This window comes from Loxodonta africana, chromosome X (assembly GCF_030014295.1).
Source record: "Loxodonta africana isolate mLoxAfr1 chromosome X, mLoxAfr1.hap2, whole genome shotgun sequence".
In the NCBI taxonomy this organism is placed as follows: Eukaryota; Metazoa; Chordata; class Mammalia; order Proboscidea; family Elephantidae; genus Loxodonta; species Loxodonta africana.
In genome coordinates this window covers 63,803,268-63,815,216 of record NC_087369.1, presented here as the reverse complement: position 1 = coordinate 63,815,216, position 11,949 = coordinate 63,803,268, and the positions used below count along the sequence as shown (strand labels likewise).

Below are 11,949 nucleotides of genomic sequence, written 5' to 3'. Positions count from 1 at the left end.
AACCAATGGCTTACTGATGCACCCCTGTCCCTATTTGCACAGGCTGACCGCTACCAGCGCCTGAAGGATGAGGTGGTACGAGCTCAGGTACAGCTGCAGCTCTTTAAGCTTTACCACAATGAAGTGGAAATTGAGAAACTCAACAAGGAATTGGCCTCTAAGAACAAGGAAATCGAGAAGGACAAGAAACGTATGGACAAGGTAGAGGATGAGCTGAAGGAGAAGAAGAAGGAGCTGGGCAAAATGATGCGGGAGCAGCAGCAGATTGAGAAGGAGATCAAGTAAGAGACAGGCCTGGGTCTGTGATTTGGGAGAAACCAAGAGGCTATGCTGTTCTTTAGGGCTCCTCTGAGTCTTGAGTCCAGTGCACATACTAGTTTCTCTGTCTTCTGCTTGACTTGCTTTGGCCAGACCAGGCACAGTTCTTAGCATGCATTTTTGTCAAATAGAATATTTAAGTACCCAGACTCTAGGTATCATAGGTACTCAGGAGAACTTGAAAGAGGTGGTGGCCTTGCCAAATAAGAGCCAGAGATATATGGGAGGCCCAGCCACTGGAGTGACCAGGAAGGCCTTTCTGGAAGAGGAAAACTAGAGCTAAAAGTTTAAAGGACAGGGATTTGAAAAGGTTAGATCAGACAGGGATGACTAAGTGAACACAGGGTATTGGGAGTTGTTAATAAGGGGCCTGGCCTGGCAAGGGTTGAGGTGGGGGATAGTAGCTTTACCTTGTGGAGTGGCAAGAATGCCAGACTGAAGCTATAGGCTCCAGGAGGTAGTCAGACTGCCCCTTCGTGAGCATCCGTGGGAGACCAGACCCTTGTTCTTTTAGGCAATTCTATGAGGCTGGCTGGAGAGTAAAAAATACTTGAGTAAATACCCTGGGTACCCTCCCTTCTACCAAAGTGCTGACTGGTTTTCTCTTCTGGCAAAAGGGAAAAGGACTCAGAGCTGAACCAGAAGCGGCCTCAGTACATCAAAGCCAAGGAGAATACCTCTCACAAAATCAAGAAGCTGGAAGCAGCCAAAAAGTCCCTGCAGAATGCTCAGAAGCACTACAAGAAGCGTAAAGGTGACATGGATGAGCTGGAGAAGGAGATGCTGTCGGTAGAGAAAGCCCGACAGGAGTTTGAGGAACGGATGGAAGAGGAGAGCCAGAGTCAGGGCAGAGACTTGACCCTGGAGGAGAACCAGGTAAGCCCTTAGAAGAGTTAGGGGGAGGAGATTGCTGGGCTGACATGGACTGAATTGGTCATCCCTGTCTTCCTTCCCTGTCCCTAACAGGTGAAGAAGTACCACCGGTTGAAAGAAGAAGCCAGCAAGAGAGCAGCTACCCTGGCCCAGGAGCTGGAGAAGTTCAATCGAGACCAGAAAGCTGACCAGGACCGGCTAGATCTGGAAGAGCGAAAGAAAGTTGAGACAGAGGTGGGCATGAGTTACAAAATTAGGGATAATGTTGCAGAAAAAAGGATTTCTCAGTGATAGGAGTAACAATAATAATAATAACTAACATGTATCAAGCACTTACTGTGTGCCAGGTACTATTCTTTATATGTATTCACTCATTTAATTCCTCATTTATGACTACCTTCATGGGGTGGGACACTGTTATCCCCATTTTCCAAATGAGGAATTTACGACACAGAGGTAAAGTAATTTACCCAAGATCACAAAATTATTAAGTGGCAGAATCAGGATACGAACCTGGGCAGTTTAGCTCTAGAGTCCATGCTTTTATCAAGTATACTTTACTTACTGCCTCCCTAATGTCAATAATAGTAAGAGTAATTATAATATGAAGTTGTTATAGTGCCTCAAGAACCTGCAATGTTCCAGACAGTCTGCTAAGCACATCTTTTAAATATTTAAGAGAATGTGAAGTATCTATGGAAGACCTGGTGGCGTAGTGGTTGAGAGCTACGGCTGCTAACCCAAAGGTTGGCAGTTCAAATCTACCAGGCACTCCTTGGAAACTCTGGGGCAGTTCTACTCTGTCCTGTAGGGTTGCTGTGAGTCGGAATCAACTTGATGGGAACAGGGAGTATCTATTCATATTATAGCTATACTGTAATAAGCACATAATGTGCACCTATGAAGTAAAGATTACCCACATATTTCAGGTGAGAAAACAAAGGTGCAGAAGTCCTGTAAAGCTTTCTTTGCCTTGGTTTGAGCCTCCATGGTTGGCAAGGAAGATAGATAGCCTGGGCTGGATAGAATACTTGTGAGAGGTTCTGGATCCCTATGAGGCCCCCATCATTTAGCAGCTCTAAACTGAACACCATCTGTGAAGGATTGTCCTGGATTGTTGGGCCCTTGGATGAGGGAGCATGTAGTGAGCTATGGTCTTGGAGTTAACTTGCTCATCAGCCTCTGGCAATGGAGTATATTTCTCTCTTTCTCAGGCAAAGATCAAGCAAAAGCTGCGGGAGATTGAAGAGAATCAGAAGCGGATTGAGAAACTGGAGGAATACATTACCACTAGCAAGTATGTGGCTCTGCCACCTTCCCTTCTCCTTTACTTCCAAGCTTATTCTTGTGACCCTGCCTGTTCTGCCCCTTCCCAGGCAGTCCCCCTAGAGTCCCTCTCAGCCAGGAATATTTTCTGACCAGCCAGTGTAACCTGTTCCCTCTGTTTGTAGGCAGTCTCTAGAGGAGCAAAAGAAGCTAGAGGGGGAGCTGACAGAGGAGGTGGAAATGGCCAAGCGGCGTATTGACGAGATCAATAAGGAGCTTAACCAGGTGATGGAGCAGCTGGGGGATGCCCGCATCGACCGCCAGGAGAGCAGCCGCCAACAGCGAAAGGCAGAGATCATGGAAAGTATCAAGCGCCTTTACCCTGGCTCTGTGGTAAGAGTGGAAAGGGAACTCATTTCCTGAGCACCTACTCTTACACTGACTATCATATAATTTTCCCAGCATCCCTGTGAGGGCAGAGTTGCTAACCCCTTTTTTATAGCTGAGGAAATTGAGACTGAGAGAGATTAAATTACTTAACCCAAAGCAGCACAGTTTATAAATGGAAGAGCTGTATTGCAAACCCAACTTGTTCAGATTCTGAAGCTTATGTTCTTTTCATCACAAAAGTTGTGTCTTCCTAAGGGCTTGTCTTGCTGTGTCTCTGCCTCTGTAGGAGGTGGAGAAGTGGAGAAGACTTTGGAAAGGGGAGGGCCTGCAAGGCCAGGATTATTCTTCCAGGAAGTTAGGTTTGAGGCCTTCATATTTAGAAAGTTCTGTGCATGCAGTCTTCTATTGAGCTCCGTTGGCATGTACCAGCCAGCCCGTTGCTTTTTTTTTTTTTTTTTGAAGCGGCTTAAGCAACAAGCATTTATTATCTCACACAGTTTCTGAGGGTCCAAAATCTGGGACTGACTTAGCTGTTTGGTTCTGGCTCAGAGTTTCTAATGAAGTTGCAGTCATCTCAAAGTTTGACTGGGGCTAGAGGATTATTTATTTCATTTAATTTAATAATAGTACATATTATTTCATTTAGTCCTTTTAGCAGTCCTATGAGGAAGTTATTATTTGTGTAGCCAGCCTTCAAGATGGCCCCGAACAATCCCCGCCTCCTGGTACCTATGCCCTTGTGTAGTGCCTTCCCACTCTATTGCCATAATCCTGTCCCTGGGTTCAACTCAGCTTGGTTCCACAGTGAAATGGTAAAAGAGATTTATTTTGCTAAGCTCTTGTGATAATTTGAGGTAATATATATAAGATACCTAGTATAGTGCCTGAGTGGCAGTGGTCTGTGAAATGGTAAAAGTTAGGTTTAGAAAGATGATTTTGGATTCAGTCATGAGTCTGCAGTTGTTCCTTTGGAACCAGAGCAGGCTTCTCACCAATTGCATGAACTATATTCCTGGTACAGATTCTAGCCTGTGCCCCTTTCTGAGCTGGGAGTTGGAATTCCTGAACCAGTTCCTGAAAGCCTCATGCCTCAGTTTTCCCTTCCTACTTTACTCAGTACGGCCGCCTCATTGACCTCTGCCAGCCAACACAAAAGAAGTATCAGATTGCTGTAACCAAGGTTTTGGGCAAGAACATGGATGCCATTATTGTGGACTCTGAGAAGACAGGCCGGGACTGTATTCAGTATATCAAGGAGCAGCGTGGAGAGCCTGAGACCTTTTTGCCTCTTGACTACCTGGAGGTAAGGTTTGTGAGAAGGGGGTCAGGGCAGTGTGAGGGGGCCCTTCCTCCCAGCCTTCCGTGTTCTTCCACTTACCAAGCTTCTTTTCACAGGTAAAGCCTACAGATGAGAAACTCCGGGAGCTCAAGGGAGCCAAGCTAGTGATTGATGTGATTCGCTATGAGCCACCTCACATCAAAAAGGCCCTGCAGTATGCTTGTGGCAATGCCCTTGTCTGTGACAATGTGGAGGATGCCCGCCGCATTGCCTTTGGAGGCCACCAGCGCCATAAGGTATGGATTCCCTTGCCTAGATTGGAGCTAGACAGGCTCAGCACTGGAGGTTCCTCTACTCAGCTTCAACCCCTCTTCTTCTCTTCTCCCTATTGTGTGTAGACAGTAGCATTGGATGGGACCCTGTTCCAGAAGTCAGGAGTAATCTCTGGTGGGGCCAGCGACCTGAAGGCCAAGGCACGACGCTGGGATGAGAAAGCAGTAGACAAGCTGAAAGAGAAGAAGGAGCGATTGACAGAGGAACTGAAAGTAAACCACAAGCAGTGCTGTCCCTAGGAGTAGGCGGCGGGGGGCGGGTCCCAAAACCCAGACTGGCTGTCTTCTTACCACAGTTCTTCTTTCTTGTCCCCTTCAGGAACAGATGAAAGCAAAGCGGAAAGAGGCAGAGCTGCGTCAGGTGCAGTCTCAGGCCCATGGACTGCAGATGCGGCTCAAGTATTCACAGAGTGACCTAGAACAGACCAAGACACGACATTTAGCCCTGAATCTGCAGGTGTGGTCTGGCTTCCATCCCTGTCCTCCAGAGGCCATCCTCACATTCCTAGCCTAGGTTTCTCTAGGGGTGGAGAACTTGTCCCACTTCCTCCTCTCCTCCCAGCAAGTAAAGTGCTTAGACTGGTTCCTGTCGCGTAGTAAGTGTTTAGTAAATATTAGGTGCTATTTTTTTTTATTAGCATAACTCATTCATTCAACAAATAATTGAGCTTCCTCATTGAGCATTTCAATCCCTGTAGGTGAGGGTACTGTTCTAGGTATTGGGGATATTGGCAATGAACAAAACAGACAAAAATCCCAGCCCTCATGGAGTGTATATTCAAGTGGAGAGAAGTTAAAATAAGTAAATGATACAGTATATAAGAAGGTAGTAAGTGTTTTGGAGAAAAATAAACCAGGAAAGGGGAATAGGGGAGGGCATTGTTAGAGTTGGTACAAACATTATCAACTGTCCACTCGTCTAATACAGGTCCATAATCCCTTATCCAAAATTGAAAGTTCAGAAAGCTCGGAAAACAAAAGGGTTTTTGTGGTGTGTGTGTGTGTAAATTGGTGACAAAAACCTGATCTGAATAGATGTGAGGCCATTTATAGTCTTAAACCGCTTAATGTGAATAGTGAGACATTTACCTGCAGAAATAGTAATGCGTTTGATTATGGGGTACTTTCCCAGACCACCCTGGAGGTGTTACGTAATCTGTAGTACATATATTGTTTTACCTTTTGCTGAAATCTGATAAAGCCTGAATTCCAAGACGTATCTGGCCCCAGGCATTACAGATAAGGAATTGTGGACCTGTGCTCAGCTCTTGAACAGGATCTGGCCAAAATGGAGGCCAGGAAGGAAGTCATATGTTGTTCAATTGAGAAATGATGGGTAATTTGACTAGAGCAATGGAGCTGAGTTCTGATTCTGTCAGCGTATGGAGAGCTACTCCTTCCTAACCATGGGGCCAGCGTAGTCAGGGTAGCTCTTTTCCTCCAAGGAGCCTGGTCTCTTTCTCTCTCAACTTCATTTCCTGTAGGAAAAGTCCAAGCTGGAGAGTGAACTAGCCAACTTTGGGCCTCGCATCAATGATATCAAAAGAATCATTCAGAGCCGAGAGCGGGAAATGAAAGACTTGAAGGAGAAGATGAACCAGGTTGGTAGCAGGGTGAGCCATGATAGCATGTATATCAGAGCAGGATTGGGACTGCAAGCAGGACTCTAAAAAAGCCTCCGCCCTCCCTGGCTTCTCGTCTCAGGTAGAAGATGAGGTATTTGAAGAGTTTTGTCGGGAGATTGGTGTGCGCAACATTCGGGAGTTTGAGGAAGAGAAGGTGAAGAGGCAGAATGAAATCGCCAAGAAGCGGTAGGTGGAAGTGTGAGTAGAAGGGGAGACTAGAATGCCCTTGAACACCTAGCCTGACATCCTTGGAAAGTCAGATGCCATCATAAGGAAGGGACCAGCTCTTAGAACTATGGAAGTTTATTGGAAAAAAAAGAGGTAGGCCTTAAATAACAGGGAGATAAGGGAGGTAGTATGGCATAGTATAGTGGTTAAGAGTGCCAGTGTTAGACTTGGTTTTCTGGGTTAAAATCCCACCTCCACAATTCATTAACTGTGTGATTTTGGGCAGTGACTTGACCTCTTAAGCCTCAGTTTTCTTATCTGTAAAATGGGATAATAATGGTACTTGTCACATGGCATTGTTGGGAGGAGCAGATAAAATCCTTCCAGAGTACTTAGAATAATACTTAGCACATATTAAGAACAATGAATATTAGCTGTTATTGTTATTATTCTGATGGATGATATAAGGGGGGAGGAAAGAAGTTCTAGGTTGGAAGAATAGCAAGAACAAAGCAACAGTTTCTCCTTTCTTCCCAACTTTAGTTTATTCATTCATTCAACAAACCTTTCTTGAATACCTACCTTGTGCCAAATTGTTCCTTGCTAGGTATTCAAGGGGCTGGGAAAGGTAGAGATAAGACAGAGATGAACACGACACATTCCCTGCTTTGAAGGAGGTCACTCCCTGGACCCTGTGCCTTAGGCAACAGTTCATCTAGCCCTTCACCCATACAATAAAGATTCATTGCTCTTCTGCCCCCTAAGCCAGGCTCAAGGGATATGGAATTGAATCAGAGACTCCTTGTCTTCAGGAGTAGTCGGGGAGACAAACAAGTAGATCAACAATTTCAGAACAGTCTGATCGGTGCTGTAATGAGGTAGATTCAAAATACAGAGGAAATTTTCAAGGAACTGCAAATCAACAGGAGGAAAAAAAGCCCAAGATGCCCAATAGAAAAATGGGCAGAGGATATGAATTGGCAGTTCATGGAAAGAGAAGCTCGAATGGCTAACAACAATATGAAGAGGTGTTTGGTCTTATTTATAAGAATAAAAAATGCAAATCAGAACAATGAGAATACCGTTTTATACTTATCAGATTGGCAAAAGTATAAGAGGTGAATAATGATGAGTATTGTTGTCATGGGTAGCCAGGAACTCTTATGTACTACTATTGGTGAGAATGTAAACTGGTACAGATGTTTTCAAAAACAACCTAGCAGTATTTGGTGAAAATAAGTTTAAATATGTGCTGTGACTTAGTAACCCACTCCTAGGTATGTATTCTAGAGAGAGTCTTGCCACAGGGTCACAAAGAGACCCATGGGCATAATTTGTGGTAGTGGGAAAGTTGGTGGTGATGTAGGTGGCCATCACTGAGGGAAATTATAAGTTAAATGTGATGAATATACAGAGTATAGAATTGTGTGTAGCAGTTCAAAGTAAGAACTAGATTTATAGGCAGTAACATGGATAAATTATAAATCTGGTGTGTTGGCTTAAAAAGTAAGAAAGAGTGAAATTTATAACACCATCCATTTGTGTAAATTTAAAAACAAAGTGACGTAAGGATATGCATTTTTAAGGGTATATACGTTTATATACATATATACATTTATATACATATATAAATTTAAAAACAGTGACGTAAGGATGTGCATTTTAAGGATATATACATTTATATACATATATAAATTTAAAAACAAAGTGACATAAGGATATGCATTTTTAAGGATATATACATATGTATATAAGTATGTGTCATTTTAGGGTACATGCTTACAGTAGAGAAGGTAATGGGAGTAGGAATTTAGGAATTGAAACAAAGGGACAAGGAAGGGTCTTGCATAGGCAGTGATCATAAGGGTATTACAAACTGTGAGATATGATTAACTCATCTTCGAACTGGAAGTCCAAAAAGGGAGGAACCCAATAATGGGCAGTAGAAACTAAATTCTCAGCCTGCTCAAAATAGTCAGGGAAGGTTTTACAGAACAAGGGTGATGAACTGGAGACCAAAAGAGTGAGTAGGATTTAGCCAGCCAGGCAGCAGACAGAAGGGATTTCCAGGCGATGAAAACAGCATGCGTGAAGGTGTGAGATAATATGCTTTTTCTGGAAGCTAAGTAGTTTTGAATGTCTGGAGCATAAAAAGGGGCCAGGAGAAAGGCGGGAGTGGTGGAGAGGTCAGCAGGGGCCAGATCACAGAGGGCCTTATGAGTCATATTTAAGCGATTGAATTTAAAATTGCATAGCTCAAAATTCTGGAGTTAATTACATTCCATTTGGATTATAGTGACTAATGGGTTTAAGCCTGCTAGCATAACATCTGGCAGCATCTGTCACCTGATAATGGGGGGAAGGAGGGCAAGCAGTTGGAAGTTAGCCCTGCTTGGCCTGCTAGTTCCATATTCTCATATACTTTGAGTTTCTGAAGAGATGGGGAGGAGGGCAATAACAGGAACCCAGTGTTTGTTTGTTTGTTTTTTAATTTTATTGTTGTCGAGAATATACACAGCAAAACATACACCAATTCAACCATTTCTACATGTACAATTTAGTGACATTGATTACATTCTTCGAGTTGTATAACTATTGTCACTCTCCTTTTCTGAGTTGTTCCTCCTCCATTAACATAAACTCACTGCCCCCTAAGGTTCCTATCTAATCTTTTAAGTTGCTGTTGTCATTTTGATCCCATGTAGATAGTTCTTAAAAGAGCGTAAAGGTCAAGGCAGACATTTTTTTTTTACTAGTTTAGCTAAGCTGTTGTTTGGTTTTAACAAGACTTCAGGGGATATTTTTGGTTTAAGGTTTAAAGATTATTTCAGGGCATTAGTTTTAGGGATTCATCCAGCTCCCATTGCTTCAGAAAGTTTGGAGTCAATGAGAATTTGAAATTTCTGTTCTGCGTATTCTCCCTTTTGATCAGAATTCTTCTATAGAATCTTCCATCAAAATCGGGAACTCAGTATTTTGTCCATGATTTTGTACTGCCAAGCTCTTAAGAGGTTCAGGAATCTTGGGGAAGGGTGGGGGGGTGGTTGTCGAAGACTCTAAACCTCTGGGCAAAGATGAGCTGAATACAACCAGTGTACCCAGCAATGATGATGGTAACTAAAATTTATTGTGTACTTCCTGCTTGCCAGGCACTGTCCTTTTAGTTTAACATGCCTAAGGACTTTATACATATTAACTAATTAAAAAAATTCTCAGTGGAGGTTAGTACTTTTATTATTTCCATTTTAAAGATGAGGAAACTGAGGCATGAAGGGTATAATTTTAACTTGCTTGAGATTACACTAGTAAATGGCAGAGCTGGGATACTGATCCTCTTAACCACTACATTGTATTGCAATGGTAGTATAGGAAAAAAGCCCAAGTTCTGATGTTAGACCTGGGTTTGAATCTCACATGTACTATTTACTAGCTGGTGACCTTGGGCAGGTCTCCTACCTCTTGGCTTAAGTTTCCTCATTTGTAAAATTAGGATAATAACACCTACTTGTGGGACTGTTGTGAGGATTACAGGTAATGTATATAAGGTGTGTAAAAGTTCTATCAATAGGTATTATAAAAGCTGGTGGATTCTGATGAGCCTTTTTTTGTTCCTCCTTCTAGGAACTTGGGAAGACTCTGGAGAGTCCTCCAGAGGTTCAAGGGGAATGAATGGGGTTTAGCCCAATCTCCCTGACCTTGTGCCTATCCATAGGGCTAGGCTGAGGAACTTAGTTTCCTAACTTCAGGGGAGAGTTTTATGGGGCCATGTGGGTGGATGAGCTAAGTGGCACCTGACATTCAGTAGTAACTCTGGGTCCTTGGTGAGACTGATTAAGCGAGCCCACCAGCCACTCCATGGGAGAAAAGACCTGGCAATCTGCTTCCATAACAGCCTAGGAAATCCTATGGGGCATTTCTACTCTGTTATATAGGGTTGCTATGAATTGGAATCTACTCGACAGCACACAACAGTAACAAATATGAGTGGATGAGCTGAGTGGTGCCTGACATTCTGCAGTTACTCTGGGTCCTTGAGCCCTGAGCCTAGTTTCCCTTTCTCTCCGCAGTTTGGAGTTTGAGAATCAGAAGACTCGCTTGGGCATCCAGTTGGATTTTGAAAAGAATCAACTGAAGGAGGACCAAGATAAAGTGCACATGTGGGAACAGACAGTAAAAAAAGATGAGAATGAGATAGAAAAGCTCAAGAAGGTAAGGAAGGAGAAAATGAAAAGACAGGCTAAACACTGGGAGGAAATATTGCAAGAGATATGGTGGACAGAAGGCTAATATCAATAACTTACGAATCTCTCATCTAAATCAGTAAGAAAAACATCAAGACCGAAATAAGGGGAAAAAAAATAAGTAAATGGCACAGACAGTTCAAGAAAAGATTCAAATGGTCCATAAACGTTACAAATAATTTAGCCTTATGAGTAATCAAAGAAATGCAAATTAAGGCAACAATTAGACGTAATTTGTTTCCTATCATATTAATTTAAATTCAAAAAAAGATAATACTCAATACTGGCCGTACTGCATGAGACCAGTATTTGGTCAAGAGTATTCAGAATACTCAGTTATACCTGAGGAAATAATGCAAAATACTGGCAAGGCTCTGTGCACATAGGGTGATGTTTATTGCAAGCATTATTTAGTTCCAAATTGGAAATTACCAATACCCCTTGGGAATTAGAAATTTAATAAATTTCATTCATGTAAGTATTTGTGTTGCTCAAAGTTTAGTAGTACATGGGCCCCATTTAAAGGAAAAATATTCCCTAAGATCCCCAGTGTTTGCTGAAAAAAAAAATTTTTTTTAATGTTACTTAAACATATACAAATGTATATACTTCAAACACTTAACCAAAAACCAAGACAAACTTACACATTAAATACTAGCAAAACTAATAAAATTCAAATTAACCACGTTAAATCACTGCAACAGGTGATGTTGTTTTGCTGAAATCGAATCACTTTTCACGGTGCGACTATACTACTGACTGTTACAAGTCAGTTCCTTTGAGTTTAACATGCCCATACCACTGTGTACTATGTGATAATTCAGTTCTTCCACACCTTTTCTCTTTAAATTACTATGAAACCTTTGTTCCTTACAGCATCCCCTCCTAAAGTGGTTTGGTCATCACTTGGTTTGAACATACCATTTGACTTTTATGTCTGCCTGTGTTTGTTTTTTGTTTGCCTCTTTGTTTCATTACTCTTGGCTCCTAAAGTTTACTATTTGGTATCACTGGAATCTTAAATGCTAAGTACCCTGGGGAGTAAAATCCAGGTTAGGACTAGGTGGACATCTAGATGATCCAGAATAATATATTTGTGTGACTTTTTCCCTTTTTATTTTGAAATAGTTTTAAACTTAGAAGTAGCAAGAATAGTACAAAGAACTCTGATATATATCCATCACCAAGGTTCATCAGTCATTAACATTTTGCCACATTTCAATTTTCATTCCCTCTGTATATGCATATGATTGTTTCTTATGAACCGTCTTAGGGTAACTTGCAGGTGTGTACCTTTTATGTGACTTTTTAGGATCAAAATGAGAAGAAAAAATTCTCTTTTTAAAAAATCAGAACACTATAAGGCTACAATCCCTTTTGACCACTCTCAATTCTAGTCCCTTATTCTCTTCCCAGAGGCAACCCTGGCTTATTTTGTATTCAAGACCTTGTATATA

The 11,949-nt window shown here is 42.2% G+C and overlaps 1 protein-coding gene across 2 annotated transcripts in view; it reads left to right on the top strand.

Moving 5' to 3' along the window:
• Positions 1–11,949, top strand: part of SMC1A (structural maintenance of chromosomes 1A) — a 45,596-nt gene that overhangs the window by 17,503 nt on the left and 16,144 nt on the right. For both annotated transcript variants that reach the window (XM_023539351.2, XM_023539350.2), the window contains 12 exons: positions 43–281; positions 936–1,194; positions 1,285–1,425; positions 2,406–2,488; positions 2,643–2,850; positions 3,965–4,150; positions 4,243–4,422; positions 4,525–4,671; positions 4,778–4,915; positions 5,943–6,059; positions 6,163–6,269; positions 10,319–10,460. In XM_023539351.2, the coding sequence (XP_023395119.1) occupies positions 43–281; positions 936–1,194; positions 1,285–1,425; positions 2,406–2,488; positions 2,643–2,850; positions 3,965–4,150; positions 4,243–4,422; positions 4,525–4,671; positions 4,778–4,915; positions 5,943–6,059; positions 6,163–6,269; positions 10,319–10,460 (1,947 nt within the window). The remainder of the gene's footprint in view (positions 1–42; positions 282–935; positions 1,195–1,284; positions 1,426–2,405; positions 2,489–2,642; positions 2,851–3,964; positions 4,151–4,242; positions 4,423–4,524; positions 4,672–4,777; positions 4,916–5,942; positions 6,060–6,162; positions 6,270–10,318; positions 10,461–11,949) is intronic.